This window comes from Scyliorhinus canicula, chromosome 10, assembly GCF_902713615.1.
Source record: "Scyliorhinus canicula chromosome 10, sScyCan1.1, whole genome shotgun sequence".
Classification (NCBI taxonomy): domain Eukaryota; kingdom Metazoa; phylum Chordata; class Chondrichthyes; order Carcharhiniformes; family Scyliorhinidae; genus Scyliorhinus; species Scyliorhinus canicula.
Window position 1 is genome coordinate 66,708,561 of NC_052155.1, and position 18,785 is coordinate 66,727,345.

The following is an 18,785-nucleotide window of genomic DNA, read 5'->3' on the forward strand; positions in this document are numbered from 1 at the left end:
TGGTTATTAATAGCGAGTTTGTGACGCCGTTTTTACGAACGGCAAGACCAGGTGTGTTTGCCGTTCGTAAAAACGGCGGAAAGGGCTGGGACTTCGGCCCATCTAACAGCTGAGAATCGCTGCCGGCCGTAAAAAAACGGCGGCAGCGATTCGGGTCGGGACTTCGGCGGGGGCGGGGGAGAATAGCGGGAGGGCGGCAAAAATGTCGGGAAGGCCCTCCCGCTATTCTCCCACCCGTCGTGGGGGGCGGAGAATTTCGCCCACCATGTTGATTTGTATAACAATGAATTAATTTTTCTGGACTCATTGGAGCTTCGAAGACTGAGAGGCAACATTATTGAGAAGTATCGGATTCTCAGGGGCCTTGACAGTGTAAGAGCTGAGAGGTTGTTTCCACTTCTGGGAGAGTCTAGTCCCATAGGGCATAATCTCAGAGTAAGGGATTGCCACTAAAGACAGGGAAGAGGAGAAATTTCTTCTCTCAGAGGGTAGTGAATATGTAGAATTCTTTACCGCGGAGAGCTATAGAAGCCTGGCCCTTAAGTATGTTCAAGGCTGAGATAGACAGATTTTTAATCAGTAAGGGAACCAAGGGTTCTGGGGTTAAGTGGGGTCAATGGAGTTGAAGATTATCACATCAGGGGCGGGATTCTCCGACCCCCCGCGGGTCGGAGAATCGCCGGGGGCCGGCGTGAATCCAGCCCCCGGCGTCTCCCGAAGTCTCCGGCAGCAGAGATTCGGCGGGGGCCGAAATCACGCCGCGCCTGTTGGCGGGGCCCCCCCCCCCCGGCGGTTCTCCGGCCCGCGATGGGCCAAAGTCCCACCGCTGTCATGCCGGCCTCGGGACCAGGCGGCACGGGCGGGCTCCAGGGTCCTGGGGAGGGCGCGGAGCAATCTGGCCCCGGGGGGTGCCCCCACAGTGGCCTGGCCTGCGATCGGGGCCCACCGATCTTCGCCATAATCTTCACGATGGCGGACGCGGATGTGACCCCCCTCCCCTGTGCATACACGGGGATGACGTCAGCAGCCGCTGACGCTCCGGCGCATGCGCGGACTTCCGCCGGCCGGCGAAGTCCCTTCGGCCCCGGCTGGCATGGCGCCAAAGGCCGTTCCCGCCGGCCAGCGGGGCGCCAACCACTCCTGCGCGGGCCTAGCCCCTCAAGGTTAGGGCTTGGCCCCTAAAGCTGTGGAGACTTCCGCACCTTTGGGGCAGCCCAACGCCGGAGTAGTTCACGCCACTTCATCCGACCAAGACCCCCCGCCCCGCCGGGTAGGGGCGAATCCCGCCCCAGATCAGTCATGATCTCATTGAATGGCGGAGCAGACTCGATGGGCTGAATGATCTTCTTCAGCTCCTACATCTAATGGCCTTACAGTGGCATATACAATGCAAATTTTAGGAGAAAAGAATTAGGGGTGAATTTCATTGGGGATCTCCCCATGGTCTACCATAACTTCAGTGACAGATTTGCAGAAACCCTGGGAAAGCAATGACTCTTCTGTCAGAGGGAACATACCAGAGAAGGTGCTCCATAGAAATTCAACCCTTCCCTTAACTATGGCAGCGCAAAGTTTAATGTGGTTTCTGATTACTATGTTTTCTTTACTTTAAGGTACTGTGTTGAAAATTTGAATGCAGTAATAAATAGAGGGGGAAAAAAAGAAGGAGGACTTGCATTTATATAGGGGGCTGCATTCTTCGCCCCGCCGTGCCACTTTTCAGCCTCGACCCGCTGGCGGGATTCTCCGTTACGCCGGCTGGTCAACGGGGTTTCCCATTGTGGGGCAGCCCTACGTCGTCGGGAAACCCGCGGGCGCCGGCAAAACGGAGAATCCCACCTACGGAGAATCCTGCCCTGGATCTTTCACAACCCCCAGACATCACAAAGCATGTTGTTATGGCCAATGAATTACATTTTGAAGTGTAGTCAAGGTTGTAATGTGGCACAGTAACAGTGGTTAACACTGTTGCTTCAAAGTGCCAGGGTCCTAGGTTCAATTCCCGGCTTGGGTCACTGTCTGTGCGGAATTCTCCTTATGTCTGCGTGTGTCTCCGGGTGCTCCGGTTTCCTCCCACAAGTCCCTAAAGACGTGCTGTTAGGTGAATTGGACAATCGGAATTCTCCTTCAGAGTACCCAAACAGGCGCCAGAATGTGACGACCAGGGGATTTTCACAGTACCTTCATTTCAGTGTTAGTGTAAGCCTGCTTGTGACACTAATAAAGATTATTATCATGATTATACTCTCTCTCCTGGGTGCCCAAATTTCCATGGATCCACTGTCCGAATCTTCCGTATAAACCTTCCCAACTCTCGCACCAGTCTAAACTTCCCATCGACTTAGTGCTTGACCTATCCACCCTCAGCTCCAGTACACAATAAAAATTCTCCTCCCCACCCCCCCCACCCCCCCATAAATCAGCTGGTGAGAGTCCACGTCCGGGATCACACCTAACAACCTCTTCATGAATCTGGCATCGCCCCAATTAGGCACATACACATTCACCAACACATTCACCAATACCACCGGAGTCCCCACTAGCACCCCACTCACTATCACAAACCTCCTCCCCCCCCCCCCCCCCCCCCCCCCCCACTCCCACCCCACCCCCCGGGTTTCCACAACTCCCTCCTACATAAACCCAGTTTTCTTATTCAGCAGTATGGCGACCCCCCTCGTCTTCAAGTCAAACCCCAAGTGGAACAATTGCCCTACCCACCCCTTCCTCAGCCTCATCTCGTCTTTCACCCGGAGATGCATCTCCTGCAGGAAAATCACCTCGGCTCACAAACGTTTCAAGTGCGCCAACACCCAGGACCGCTTAACCAGCCCATTCATCCCATGTCATGATTCTCACCAAAGGCATCTGCGTCCCCTAGCCCTGCCATCATCACTCTTGGTCTCCGCTCCCCCATCCCCATTATAAATCAGTCCCACCCAAGGTGGCCCCCCGCCCCGTCCATGGCCAAACCCATCTTACATAAATGCCATGTACCACTCACCGACCCCTTTTCCCAACCCTGTTTCCCCCCCACCTCACTCCCCCTCTCCCCACACTGGCTAACCACTGCAGCCACCACCACCGCCTCGCAACACCCCTCTGTTCACTAACATTTCTTGCTGGGTGGCAACTCCCACCTGAGGGCCCTAACACGAAGCCCCACCATCATCACTCCCTCTACCCATCTCCTCTGCATCACTTATTGCTTCTCTCCTGTCCTCCCCGTGGTCCCTCCCCCAGCATCCTGCACCCAACCCAATGCAAGAAACATCATCCCAAAATGGCCCCCGTATAGAGCATTCTCTAACCACCCTGCTGCCTCATCGCAACTCACTACAACCCCTCATGCACTGTAGAGAGCATAACAAACAGTACAATACATTAAACACTACACCCCCAGCACCAAGGGCTCCCACCAAAAAAAGCATAAATTTAACTTGAATATAAAATTACAAAAAAGTGGAAGGGTACAACCCCTCCAGCCCCGTAACAACCTTTCAGAATCGGCAAATTCTCCCTATATCTGCGTGGTAAAAACATGGAACAAAATTTAACAGACAGAACTTCCACACACATTCCTCTTCCAATACTCCCCCAATTTATGTTCTTCAATAAAGTCATTTGCCTCCGCCGGTGTCCCAAAGTAATACTCCCGGCTTTCAAAATTGACCCAAAGTTTGGCCGGGCACAACATCCCAAACCGTATCTGGTGCCAGGACAACATTGCCGTGGCCTTGTTGAAACCTGTCCGTGTCTTGGCCAGCTCCGCACTAATGTCCTGATAAATCCAGATTTGGTTTCATCCCCAATCGTAATCCCATTGCCATGGTCCACCTCAGGATCTTTTCCTTGTCCTGGCATGTGTGCATATGCACAATCACTGCCTGTGGCGGCTCCCCCACTCTTGGCTTCTGCCTCAGAGACCTATGAGTCCGATCCACTTTGCCCATCACCTTCTTGTCCACCAACCTGGCCAGCATCCTTGCAACGTAGCCCACTGCACTTGTTCCCTCCACTCCCTCCAGTCGGCCCACAATCAGAAGATTTTGCCGCCTGGACCAGTTTTCCTGCTCCTCTACCTTTGTTCGCAATGTCTTGCACATGTCCCCCAGGATCGCCATTTCCGCTTCCAGTGAGACAATCCAGTCACTCTGGTCGGACACCACCTTCTCCACCTCTTAGATCATCACCCCCTGCACCTTCGGGCTCTTCTCCACCTGATCCAAAGTCCCGCGAAGATGTGCCACTGCCTCCGCAATCACCTTCGACCAGTCACTCTGCATTTCTTTAAGCTGCTGCCAAAATCTGACCTTAATGAAGCTCAACAACTGCTACATTCCCAGCTTTCCAGTCGACAATGACCCTACCTCCTCTGCCATTTTTTCAATTCATACTGCATCACAAGTCTATTCCAACTCCTTCGCCAGGGTTTTTAGTGTCTTGTGTCGAGTTTGATAACCCGCGGACCTGCTCATCTGGAGGAGAAGTAATCCCCCTCCACTCTCTGCACAAGGTTACCGCTGAAATTTTCCGAAGTTCATGGAGGAGCCACCCTGTGTGCGACCACTCACTCCATGGCCACCACCGGGAGTCGTGAAAATGTAATCTTGATCTAAAATAAAAGCATCTTTGGATGTTGGAAACATCGAATGCCCACGTTTTCACTTTCTTCAGTGTGTTGCTCAATTTATTCTGAAAGTGCTCTCTGCTAAAATGCTGATACCATAAATCGTGGTGTATAAGTCGACCCACCATATAAGACATTCGCATTTTTTTGCATCAAAATACATGTTTAGGCAGAGACCTCAGTTTTCATGCATGTTTTAATGCTCAATTTTGGGGCTCATCAGAGACAAATGTTTCTGGTTATACTTACCTCATAATTCAACACATGGGGTCAAAAATTCAACTCATGGGATCAAAGAGGTGATACAAGCCATGTTGCCAAGTTGATACACAAGGGTTTAAAACCCTCCCATCCAGAGCAGACTGCACATGGTGACTAACAAGCAGAAATGGCTTCTCCTTCACCAACACCAATGGTTCACATTTTATGCTTAATGTGTAAGTCACACTGTTTTGGGAAGGATTTTTCAAAGGTTGACTTTTATGCCACAATCTAAAATAATTAATTTGCTCCATTAATGGTTTGACTTTTATCAAAATTAACTTCAGCGGTTTCATGCTCTCTAACTAGACGAAACTAGATGCACTCACTAGTTTGATACACAGATACTACTCACAAACAGATATATCTGAACTTTACTTTTTTCCCAAAGGAGGAAATATGGCCATATACACTGACATTTACCCAATAGTAGAATGGGCGGCACGGTAGTACAGTGGATAGCACAACTGCTTCACAGCGCTGGGGTTCCAGGTTCGATTCCCGCTTGGGTCACTGTCTGTGCAGAGTCTGCACATACCCCCCGTGTCTGCATGGATTTCCTCCGGGTGCTCCGGTTTTCTCCCACAAGTCCCGAAAGACGTGCTTGTTAGGTGAATTGGACATTCTGAATTCTCCCTCTGTGCACCTGAACAGGCGCCGAGTGTGGCGACTTATTTCATTGCAGAGCTAATGTAAGCCTACTTGTGACAATAATAAGAATTATTATAAGTACCACCGTAGACTGGGTTAGCATTGAAATTAAAAATGATTGTCTGTAGATTCACCGAGCATGAGAAAATAATCTCCACAGTGCAGAAAGAGGCCATTTGGCCCATCGGATCTGCACCAACCCTCTGAACAAGCACTCCATCCAGTTCCAACCTCTGCCATTCACCCTGCCCTATCCCCATAACCCGCACATCCCTGGACACTAAGGGGTAATTTATGATGACAGTTACCCACACATCTTTGGTCTGTGAGGGCCCGGAAGAAACCCACACAAACATGAGGAGAATGTGCAAACTCCACACAGCCACCCAAGGCTGGAATTGAACCTGATACCCTGGTGCTGTGAGGCAGCAGTGCTAACCACTGTGCCAGCCATAGCTTTAAGATAAATGTCAGACATGGTTTCAAAATATTTATACTGTGTGGAAGGTTTCTTCATGCTATTGTGTGATAATTATGAAATATTATGTTTCAGATCGACTTTACGTGCTGTGGTTGTTTTTTGTGGTACTAGCGTGGAACTGGAGCTGCTGGTTTATTCCTATCCGCTGGGCTTTCAACTATCAAACACCAGAGAATCTTACTTTCTGGTTAACCATGGATTATATATGTGACTTCATCTACCTACTTGATCTGTCAATATTCCAGGTCCGACTGCAGTTCATTAAACAAGGAGACATAATAGTAAGCTTCTCTTTCATCAACCAATTTCAAATAATCATGTAATCGTTTTGTTGAACTGATCATGTTTTGATGAAGAAAGAATAGTAACTCTAAATTCATCACTAATGTGCCATATCAAAATGGAAGATCCCTTATTCTCTTGCCAGATTCTGTTGAATTAGTTGGTTTTGTTTCGGGCATAAGCGGAAGTGAAATGAAATGAAATGAAAATTGCTTATTGTCACAAGTAGGCTTCAAATGAAGTTACTGTGAAAAGCCCCTAGTCGCCACATTCCAGCGCCATGTTCGGGGAGGCTGGTACGGGAATTGAACCCTCGCTGCTAGCCTTGTTCTAGTTAGCTTCACTGCATGTCCCTGAGGTGGGGAAGGCAAAATTAAGTCAGAATTCCTGGTCCTGATTGCCACCTGCTGATAAGTGCTGGAGAATACATGGGGAGCAGATTTTCCTCTTTTGCACTTAGTCATTAAAAAACTGTAGCACTTAAAGAATGTTTGCCCCCACGTTCTCAAGGGTAACGAGGGGTGGAAACTCAATGTCGGCAATGGCAATATCCCATGAAGGAATATTTTAAAATGACATGGACAAATTGAGTTAATTGATCCCAACTGATTTTTCCATTCATTTAAGGGCAGAAATCGGGCTCAACGATGATGCCCTGATTTCAGATATTCATCGTCAAAGCGAACACATAATGTTTAAGGGAGCTTCTGGAGGACTTCCTCTGCCTACAGCCATATTTTAGCTGTTGTAAGTACCTTTAAAGGAGGGGTGTAAAAAGGGAAGGAAATGAGGAAATGTATGATAGCGAATGGCCTTAACATCCCTCATTAGCACAATAGCTCCTGAAAGTAGGAAATGCTCCTGGGTCAACTTTGCTGGATCCTGTCCTGTTTTGCTGAACTTGAGTTCATTATGTATTTGGAGAGGGCTCCCAGCAGTATTCCATTAAAAATATTCCACTGTGTGGGATCAGACTGTTCCCAAATTTGGTGTCATATAGGACACTGAAATGAACTTCTGACCGTATATCAATTTCATCACTGTCTCAACCTCTGTAATATTGCATTACTCCCCCCCCCCCCCCCCCCCCCCCCCCAACCCCCCTAACCCCCCTCAGCACATCTGCTGGTGAAACTCTCATCCATGCCTTGTGACCTCTAGACTTGACTACACCAATGCTCTGCTGGATGGTCTCCCCCATTCAACTCTCCGTAAAATGAGATCAGCATAAAAACACTTTGCTGCCCCTGACCTTATTCCTTACCTCATACCAAGCCCAGTTCACCCATCATCCATGTGGTTCACTGATCAATATTAACTTCCTGTTAAGTGATACCTCAATTGTTAAATGTTCATCTTGTTTTCAAAGCCCTCCCTGTGGTATTGTCATAACTATCAGCGCTGAAAGGGTTAATGTAGTGTTGAGAGTAGCAACTAGAGGGACATACATTTACAACTATACAAGGCAAGGTTGCTAAGCCTTGTGGGGAGAGTGTATGCGGGAGTTAGTAAGTGAAGGTTAGAAGAGCAGATAGTGTAAGGAGTGCAGATCATAGTTTAAATCAGCAGTGAGATTAGCTGTAGATGAGTGTAGTTAGATACTATTAATCAACTGTGTATTCTTAAGGAGTACGTGTCGAATCCAAGTTAGTAGTGTTAATAACTTTGTACCTTTGTTTGAGTTAAAGCTATTTTGTGAACACTACGCCAACCATCCTGAAATAAGCAACACAAAGAACACAACACTCCCCAGGTTTACCCCCTCCAGATTTAATCTCCTCCAACCCCAAAAGCCTCTGAGATAATAAAAACAGCAAAGGCTGGAAATACTCAGTAGGCCACATAGGATAGGAGGAGAGAGAAACAAAACAGATGCTTCAGGCCAAAGAACTTTCATCAAAACCTTCCTAGATATCTTCACTCTTGCAATTCTGCCCATTTGAGAATCCCCAAATTTAACTGATCCACCATTGCCAGCCTTCAGCTGCTGAGGTTCCAAGCTCTGGAATTCTGTTCCAGAATCTCTCCTTTTTGTCCCCTTTTGAGATGCTCCTTACAACATATCTCTTTGACCAAGCTGATCAACTACCCTAATATTCCTGGATACTCTGTCAAATTCTGCCTTATAGCACTCCAGTGAAGCACCTTGTGATGATTTATTATGTGCTATATAAATGTAAGTCGTGTTGTGGGAGGGCAGTGACTCAGGAAAATGGACTATCAGACATAGCCCCACCTTCTTGCTGTTCTTAACGTATGGTGAGGTGAATAAACACTCCAAAGGGCCAGAGGTAAATTCTCTAATTTTCCTTCATTTTCTTCCTCTGCACCAGTCGAAAGGCAGAATTCAGGAAGAAAACCCAGTCCCAACTATTTCCAAATTTAAAATGGACCATTTTTGAAATGTTACATTTCTGGATAGTAAAGACATCAAGGGATAGTGTGGGGTATTGACGTTGAGGTAGATAATCAGCCATGACCTATTTGAATGGCAGAGCAGACTCAAAGGGCTGAATGACCTGCACCAGCTCCTGTTTCCCATAGAACATAGAACATAGAACAGTACAGCACAGAACAGGCCCTTCGGCCCTCAATGTTGTGCCGAGCCATGATCACCCTACTCAAACCCACATATCCACCCTATACCCGTAACCCAACAACCCCCCCCTTAACCTTACTTTTATTAGGACACTACGGGCAATTTAGCATGGCCAATCCACCTAACCCGCACATCTTTGGACTGTGGGAGGAAACCGGAGCACCCGGAGGAAACCCACGCACACAGGGGGAGGACGTGCAGACTCCACACAGACAGTGACCCAGCCGGGAATCGAACCTGGGACCCTGGAGCTGTGAAGCATTTATGCTAACCACCATGCTACCCTGCTGCCCCAAATACTGTTTTCTGGCAGCCTGATAACAGACTTGGGATCATGACAGAGTGATTAATACAGTGTCCTTATTCCCACCTCTCAAATTAAAATCTAGCCCCATAAATCCACTCCCTCCCTGGTAGCCTTGAGCTACCTAAATTTCTCTCGCTCTGTTCCCTCCGTCTATTGCAGTAGGTTTTATGTGGCCCCACACACCTTTTACCAATGAATGCCATTTGTGATACTAAGGAGCAATTTATCACGGCCAATCCACCTAACCTGCACATCTTTGGACTGTGGGAGGAAACCGGAACACCCGGAGGAAACCCACACACACACGGGGTGGTTGTGCAGACTCCACACAGACAGTGACCCAAGCCGGAATCGAACCTGGGACCCTGGAGCTGTGAAGCGATTGTGCTATCCACAAGGCTACCGTGCATGTGGGTACCCACATGTTCCTATTTGTTGCACAAGACAATACTTTCTTCTAAGAATGCAAATTGAACTGAACTCAAGCTGAAGTTGTTCTAATTATTGATTCTATCTTGTCAGGGACTGTTCATTTTGTTTTTATCTTCCCACTTAAGATGCTAACAGTTAAGTGTTCAGGCTCAGCCAGGCAGCATTGCCTTCCCAGCTAGTGGTTACAATCCCTGTCAATGGTGCTCAGGGTTAGCCAAAGGCAGATGAACGAACAAGTTTTCCCTTCACATCCACCGCATTATAGAGGGGCTCTGAATTTTGTGGTCAAGTGAAAAACTGACATTTCAATCTTAGCAGTAAGGTCCAGGAAGTCTCATCTGGAGACATGCAATGGTGAATGTGTCGTTCACAATGGACATAATTTCTGCTGGCCTTTTCCCAGTAGGTGCAAGAAAAAAGAACTGTGTAAATAAGAAAACAATGTGAAAGTCTGATGCCCTAATGGAAGTGATAATAAAAACCCCTACACTATACTTTATTTGTTAATGCATGGAGCCCATTCACAGTTTTCACTTTGGTGGTGTTCAGCAGGTAACCAGCAAGTGGTTGATCGTCTCCCCAACTAAGTGGTTGTCCCCGGAGTGAAGTCTCTTAAGCCTAGCTGTCACTAATGGGAGACAAATTTAGTTTTTTCTGGCCAAGCTCAGTAGATGGAAAGCTTTTGCTACGCTGGGACACTTTGTCAAGGGAAGGGAAGAACTGAAGCCACTTACTCAGCTGCAATTGCATTTGGCCTCAATGAATCACAGAGCAGCAATGACAGCTAAGGGGCAAAAACTAAAAATCCGTAAAGAAAAGTACACATCAATCAGTCCCAAACCAGTAAAGACTTCCAGTATGTAACCAGCAAGTTTAATAATGCATTCACTACACATCACCATTAAGCTGATATGATAACGATGGCCACTTTGTGCAGTTGCAATACTGCCATCACTTGGTGGATTCATTCAGTAGAATGAGACAATAGTGAAAGAAACATCAAACACAACTTCACAATAAACAGAATCATGAAATGTAACGAAAGGTCAAAGAATGAGGTATAGAATGTGCTAACTGTGGTTATAATAATACAGTCCATCTGGTCACTATAATCCAGGGATCATAGCTGTTTGCACCACTCCACATTACCATTCCATGCTTCCATTGAACCTACCAAAATGTGTTGGGGCAGGGTATCTGGAGCGGGATTTTCCAGTCCCCCAGCCGCGTGTTTCTCAGTCTTGTGCCATTCACTGGTGGCAGGATTCTCTACTCCCGCTGCTTGTCAATGGGATTTCCCGTTGAAGCCACTCTACGCCACCTGGAAACACTTGGCGGTGTTTCGCTGCCCACGGGAAAAGAGAATCCTAATGGCCAGAGAATTGCGGCCCAGATCTCCGGGAATGAGCACTTGTCACAAGTGCAATGTTTCCCAACTTTGGCAATGATCCTGGAAGCACATTTGGAAGCTGGTTTCTCTGGATGAGGGTTCTCAGGTCAGCTTACTTGATAAAGTGATAGATTGTGACCTACATGAGAGAGGTCACTTTAAAAATAAAAAAAACATTTCCCCTCAATTTCACGGGGTCCACATCCTCCAGTCCTGTTCTCTTCAAAACGTAGCATGTCTCAACTCACTTGGAGTGGAAGTTTTCACATGTACACTCTCTCAGTACAGTACAGCAACAAAGTTACGTATTATTAATCCAGAGGCCTGGACTAATGATCTGAAGATAATTAATTCCACCATCACAGCTTGTGAATTTAAATTCAGTTAATTATTATTTTTTCTTTGTTTGGCGGAACAGTTTGATGTTATTAACAATAATAATCTTTATTATTGTTACATTAACAGTGCAATAAAGTTACTGTGAAAAGCCCCTAGTCGCCACACTCCAACGCCAGTTCGGGTTAACTGAGGGAGAATTCAGAATGTCCAATTCACCTAACAAGCCCATCTTTCAGGACTTGTGGGAGGAAACTGGAGAAACCCACATAGACACGGGGAGAACGTGAGGACTCCACACAGACAGTGTCCCAAGCCGGGAATCAAACCTGGGTCACTGGAGCTGTGAAGCAACAATGCTAACCACTGTGCTACCATGCCGCCATTCAAGGGCTTCATCTGTCGCCATGCGAGTGGCTGCGATGCCATCAGGAATGGATCTTCCAGGGCAGATGATCAGCATATTAGAGATGGTCTGACTTGGATGGACAGTCACTATTTGAGCTGTTCCTCACGTTCCACTTGTGGAACAAGTGGCTACATACTACTAGTGAGTTTTCAGCCACTCCAACAGATTCCCATTTGGGCTACAGTGGGCATCCACTGGAACTCTTGAAGAATTTCAGAGCAGGTCTTCAAAATGCTTTCTGCTGGTATCCTCTATTCTTGAAACTCCTAATAGTTTAAACATTCAGCTCTGTTTATTGAACAAAACAGAACAGTGTTATCATAAAATTCCCAAATTCCAGCCTTATCCGTGACTCTACAACTGGGCCAGATAGATTGTGAAAAACATTAAAGTTTATGGCCAAAATATTCAGCATTATTTAAAGCAAAAGCCTATTGCTGCAGATGCCGGAAATCTGAGGTAAAAACAGAAAATGGCAAAAACACTGGGCTGGTCAAGTAGCATCTGCAGCAATAGAAACAGATGAAAGGTCATTCACTGGAATTGTAATTTTAGTATTAACTTTCCTTTTTCTTGAGCTAATAAAGAATACATTTCAGGTCGGCACGGTGGCGCAGTGGTTAACACTGCTGCCTCACTATGCCGAGGACCCAGATTTAGTCTTGGCCCCGGATCACTGGTCGTGTGGAGTTTGCACATTCTCCCCGTGTCTGCGTGGGTCTCACCCCCACAACCCAAAATGTGCAGGGTAGGTGAATTAGCCACTCTTTTGAGGTCCTCCAACAAAACAGAAGAAAGGAAAACAAACTGAGGGACAAAGCAAAAAAAGGGCCACTCCTGTTAGGGGCACTGCCCAAACATAACAAAGATCAACGGAAACTTAAAAAATATTAAATAAGAGTGCAGTTAAAGGGATCAATAAAGCACCCCAACCCCGGCAATGTCCACAGGGCAAGGAAGGCCTTGATGGCACCCATGGACACCGCATGTTCCCTTTCCAGGGATACCCGGCCACAAATGTAGCCGCGGAGGAGGGGCAGACAGTCTGGCCGGACGACCCCTTCGGTTGCCCCCCGGCCTGGCCTATAAATGGCACGCTTCGCCAGGCCCAGGAGCGCAAGGAGGTCCCCCGCGTTCCCCGCCCCTCTCTGCACCAGGTGCCCCTAGATTAGGAGTGTGGGGCTGAAGTGCAAACAAAACTCCAGCAAAAGATTGGTTAGAAAACTAAAAAGTGAGTGCAGCCTAAAACATGTAAAATCGACATGGTCCACGGACTCCACAAGGCCGCAAAAATGGCAGGCTTCTTGGGAGTCTGTGAACCGGTGCAATCGGTGATTGTACGGCACTGCTGCACGCAACACCCTCCACCCCAGGTCTCCAAGATTGAGGGGGAGGACTCCTCCATAGCAGTACATCCAGTAGGGACCTCCGCCGCTGGACGGCAACCAGGCACACCATGGCATGCCCGGGCGACGGTAAGGAGGTGAAGGATGTGCAGCAGCAGTCCATACAGGAAACCCCTCCGCGCAGTGTGAAAAGGCAGGGAGGGTATTTCCGTGAGGCGGCTAGGATTCGGGGGCTAGTGCCCCACAAGGAGGTTTTGGGCCTGGGACCAATGTGGAATTCCATCCGGGCAGGGGTTCGCCCATACCATCACACACCCGCGCGTCCTCCAAATCACGAGTGGCATCTGGTCCGAGCACGACTGTTTTGAGGTCTTGGATATCATTGGCTGCGAGCCGGACATCCACCGCTGCACGTTGTGCTAACTCATAGGGTGTCAGCCAGCCCACTCTTCCGCCACCCAGCACATCCCCGGCAGTCACAGCTCGCTCCTCTGCCAGCCACTTGGAATGGTATTGGTGGAGGTGCGGATTCCTGAGCAGCGGCTCCCTGATGACAGCCACCACTCCTGACGGGGGGGGGGGGGGGGGGGGGGGGGGGGGGGGGGAGGAGGAGAGCTGCAGCGCGAGGCGACCACGTTCCAGACTTTGAGCAGGTCCTGGTAATAGACGGGCTGCGCCTGCAGAGGGTAATGAAGACCCTGCAGATCTATGAACAGGAGCGGAACGTCATAATTCAGGCCGTGCACCTGGCAGAAGAAGAAATGCGTCGCCAGGGTACATCATCGTGGAGGGGGCTAATGGAAAGGTATTGTTGCAGGCTCTGAAGGTGGAAGGTCGCCACCTGGGTGCGAGGGCACACCAGTGCCTGACCGCCCTCCCTAAGCGGGAGACTCAGAACCTCAGCAGCCACCCAGTGCAGTCTCTTGTCCCAGACGAAATCTTTTTTTTTTTTTTTAAATAGTCTACTCCTTTTTCACATTTTCTCCCAAATTTACACCCACCAACAATAAACAATAATCAGTAACAGATATGTCAATCCCCATAACAATAACAATGATCCCATCCTCCCACCAACCCCCAAACATCAGCCCGCATGTTTACATAAACAAAATGACAAAACGGATTCAGGGATTACCCATATGATGTGACCATTAAGTTCCTCTGGTCGCAGGCTGGCTTAGACTATTAAATTGATGTGACCATCAATTCACTAGACACGTGATTGGAAGTAAACTGTGGTTTCAATAGTTTAACAACTAAGCCAGCCTGCGACCAGAGGAACTGAGAGCAGGCTTAATGCTGCAGTGCTTTATACTTCCGGTTAATGGGAGGAGCCAAGGGCGGAGCCAACGGTGGAGCCCAGTACAAACTCCATCTCCCCCTATGGGCAGAACCGCACAAAGGCTCACATACAGAGCCAACAAGGACACAATACATGCAAGGCAATACAGTGTGAATTACGATGGCATATAATTCACCACACCATAGTCACCCTTAATACACACAGCACCCCTCCCCTCCCACCCATCGCCCCCCCAAATAATGTTCGATGTTATCCAGTTCTTGAAAGTGCATAATAAATAATGCCCATGACTTGTAGAACCCCTCCAAGCTTCCCCTCAATTCAAACTTAACTTTCTCAAGGGTCAAGTATTGCAACAGGTCCCCTCGCCATGCCAGGGCACAGGGTGGAGAGGCTGCTCTCCATCCCAACAGGACCCACCTTCGGGTGATCAACGAGACGAAGGCTACGATATCTGCCTCCGTACCCGTTTCCAACCCTGGCTGGTCCGACACCTCGAATATGGCCACCCGGGGACCCGGGTCCAGTTTCACGTGCACCACATTGGAAATTACCCCAAAAACCTCCTTCCAGTACTCCCCTAGCTTTGGACAGGACCAAAACACATGAACGTGATTAGCGCAGCGCCCCCCTTCAAAGAATCGGCTCATCTGCGCCCTCACGAGGTATGCTCTGTATACCACCTTCAGCTGTATCAGCCCCAACCTCGCACATGAGGCGGAGGCATTTACACTCCGGAGCAACTCAAACCAGAACCCTTCCTCCATTTCCTCTCGCAACTCTTCCTCCCACTTTGCTTTGATCCCTTCCAGTGGTGCCTTATCCCCTTCCAAAATAGCTCCATACACTGCTGACACTACCCCCTTGCCAGTCCCCTCATCGTCAGCACCTCCTCCAGCAATGTGGAGGCCGGTCCCTCCGGGAAGCTCGGTATCTCCTTCCTGGCAAAATCCCGAACCTGCATGTATGTGAACATTTCTCCCTGCCCCAGCCCATGTTTCGCTTCCAGCTCCCTCAATCCTGAAAACCGTCCCCAAGAAACAAATCTTTTAGCGTCTTAATCCCCTGATGCACGATCAATTGCACGAAAGACTCAGATTGGTACAACTGTGGCTTTATTACAGTCAGATGTGTGGCCTCCTACTGCAGCTGGCGAAATGGCTGATCAGAAGGAGGACACGCATATTTATACGGCTCCTTGTGGGCGGAGCTAGCCGGCAGGGGGTACCGGCGAACCTGTAGTACAGATCCTACCTTACATCCCCTAATACAGGTGCACACAGTGGTTCACCACATTCACCCCCTGTTAAGAATGAGTCCAGTGGGTGTGTCGTGGAACTATATACAGTTTTGCAAATAATTTACAGTGAAGAGGAGGAAACAAAATGTCCATTTTGATGGTCCGGTGCCCGTCAGAGGTTAAGTCAATCCGGTGCTTTGATGGTTCGCTGGGAGCGACGTAACGGTGGCAGCGATGTCGGTGCTGGTGTTGCCGATATGGGTGCTGGCGGTGTTGGTGCTGGCCAGTAGTCGGATGACCCCGGGAGCGTGCCAAAATCTTCCTCGTCCTCTAGCGTGGGCAGGGGAAGGAGGATGGACCTGGTGGGGCTAATGTTGGGAGCGCCGGGGGAGGGGAAGTGTGTTGGAGTGGAAACTGAGGGAGCCAGGTCCCTGAGGGAGACAGTATCTTGGCGGCCTTTGGAGAACTCCACGTAGGCATACTGGGGGTTGGCGTGGAGCAAGTGTACCCTGTCCACCAAGGGGTCCGCCTTGTGGAGTCGGACGTGCCTACGTAGAAGGACCGGTCCTGGAGCTGCGAGCCAAGTCGGGAGCGATACCTCGGATGTGGACTTCCTAGGGAAGGTAAAAACACGTTCATTCGTGTGTGTTAATTGTTACGGTCCACAGTAGAGACCGTATGGAGTGTAGTGCATCAGGAAGGACCTCTTACTAGTGAGAGGCTGGGAGGTTTCTGGACCGTAGGGCCAGCTGGACGGCCCTCCAAACCATCCCGTTCTCCCTCTCTACCTGCCCGTTTCCCCGGGGTTGTAGCTGGTCGTTCTGCTGGAGGCGATACCCCTGCTGAACAGGAACTGACGCAGCTCATCACTCATGAATGAGGGTCCCCTGTCACTGTGGATGTAGGCGGGGAATCCGAACAGAGCGAAGATTGTGTTGAGGGCCTTGATGACAGTGGCAGACGTCATATCGGGGCATGGGATGGCGAATGGGAACCTGGAGAATTCATCGACAACACTGAGGATATATGTGTTGCGGTCGGTGGAGGGGAGGGGCCCTTTGAAACCCACGCTGAGGCATTCAAAGGGGCGGGAGGCTTTCACCAGGCGCGTGTGGTCTGGCCGGTAGAAGTGCGGCTTGCACTCCACACAGACCTGGCAGTCTCTGGTGACTGTCCGTACTTCCTTGACGGAGTAGGGCAGATTGCGAGCTTTGACGAGGTGGTACAGTCGTGTGACCCCCGGGTGACAAAGGCTGTCATGCAGGGCCCAGGGTCGGTCTACTTGTGCGCTGGCACATGTACCTCGAGAGAGGGCGTCTGGGGGCTCGTTGAGTTTGCCGGAGCGATACAAAATCTCGTAATTGTAGGTGGAGAGCTTGATTCTCCACCGCAAGATTTTATCATTTTTTATCTGGCCCCGCTGTGTGCTGTTGAACATGAAGGCTACCGAGTGTTGGTCAGTGAGGGGAGTGAATCTCCTACCGGCCAGGTAATGCCGCACAGCTTCAACAATAGCTTGGGCCTCTTTTTCGACAGAGGAGTGCCGAATTTCAGAGGCATGAAGGGTGCGGGAAAAGAATGCCACGGGTCTGCCTGCCTGGTTTAGAGTGGCAGCAAGGGCGAAGTCTGAAGCGTCGCTTTAAACTTGAAAGGGGGGTGTCTCGTCTACTGCATGCATCCCGGCCTTGGCTATGTCTGCTCTGATCCGGGCAAAGGCGTGCTGTGCCTCGGCCGCAAGGGGGAATTGAGTGGACTGTATGAGTGGGTGGGCCTTGTCCGCATAGTTTGGGACCCACTGGGTGTAGTAGGAGAAGAACCCAAGGCAGCGTTTGAGGGCCTTGGGGCAGTGGAAGCTCCATGAGGGGGCGCATGCGGTCAGGATCGGACCCCAGAAGTCCGTTTTGGACTACATAGCCGAGGATGGTTAGGCGGGTCGTGCGGAACACACACTTCTCCTTGTTGTACGTAAGGTTGAGGAGAGTGGCGGTGCGGAGGAATTTAGCGAGGTTGCGTTGTGGTCCTGCTGGTCATGGCCGCAGATGGTGACATTGTGGGCCACGTTTCCGTACCGAGACAAAGCGTACCGGTCGACCATTCAGTCCATCTCCCTTTGGAATGCCGAGACCCTGTCAGTGACGCCAAAGGGAACCTTAAGGAATTGATAGAGCTGACCATCCACCTCGAAGGCAGTGTATGGATGGTCCGATTTATTTCAGGTCAATTGTTGAGAAGACCCGGTACTGTGCAATCTGGTTGACCATCTCAGATATGCGAGGGAGGGGGTAAGCGTCGAGCTGCGTGTACCGATTGATGGTCTGGCTGTAGTCCACGGCCATTCTGTGTTTCTCCCCCGTTTTTACTACTACCACTTGGGCTCTCCAGGGGCTATTGCTGGCCTCTATGTTACCCTCCCGAAGCAGCCGCTGGACTTCGGACCTGATGTCCTGGGTGCTGTACCGTCTTCTCCTGATGGCGACGGGCTTGCAATCCGCAGTTAGATTGGCAAAGAGGGAGGGGGGTTCAACCTTGAGGGTCGCAAGGGGTGAGTGGAGGTAGGGGCCCGCCGAGTTTAAGGGTGAAGCTCACGAGATTGCACTGAAAATCCAGGCCCAGCAATAGTGCAGCGCAGAGGTTGGGGAGGATGTAGAGGCTGGAACCGCTGAATTCTATGCCCTGGACAGTGAGATTGACTACACAGAACCCTCGGATCGGGACAGAGTGGGATCCGGAGGCCAAGGAGATCCGTTGGTTGGCGGGGTGGACCGCTAGGGAGCAGCTCCTTACCACGTCTGGGTGTATGAAGCTTCTGGTGCTCCCTGAGTCCAGCAGGCAAGAGGTCATGTGGCCGTTGATTTTCACCGTCGTCGAAGAGGTGGCCAGGTTGTGAGGACGAGACTGGTCCTGTGTCATCGAGGTGAGCTGCGGGTGGTCATCCGAAGTTTCAGATGTAGAGTGTCGCCGACCCAGATCTGGCGTTCCAGCTCCGTGGGGGAGACAAGATGGCGATGTCCGGGTCCTGTAGGGAACAAAATGGTGGCGCCCATGGAGCGCACGTTGCGGGGGCGGGGCAAGATGGCGGCACCCATGGGCTACACGTGGACTGAGGGGGGGGTGGCGG

General features: G+C 49.9%; 1 protein-coding gene across 7 annotated transcripts in view; it reads left to right on the top strand.

Annotated features, from left to right (window-relative positions):
- LOC119972430 (cyclic nucleotide-gated cation channel beta-3-like) overlaps nt 1-18,785 on the top strand; it is a 226,451-nt gene that overhangs the window by 65,707 nt on the left and 141,959 nt on the right. For all 7 annotated transcript variants that reach the window (XM_038809103.1, XM_038809108.1, XM_038809105.1 and 4 more), the window contains exon 6: nt 6,096-6,304. In XM_038809103.1, coding sequence (XP_038665031.1) covers nt 6,096-6,304 — 209 coding nt within the window. The remainder of the gene's footprint in view (nt 1-6,095; nt 6,305-18,785) is intronic.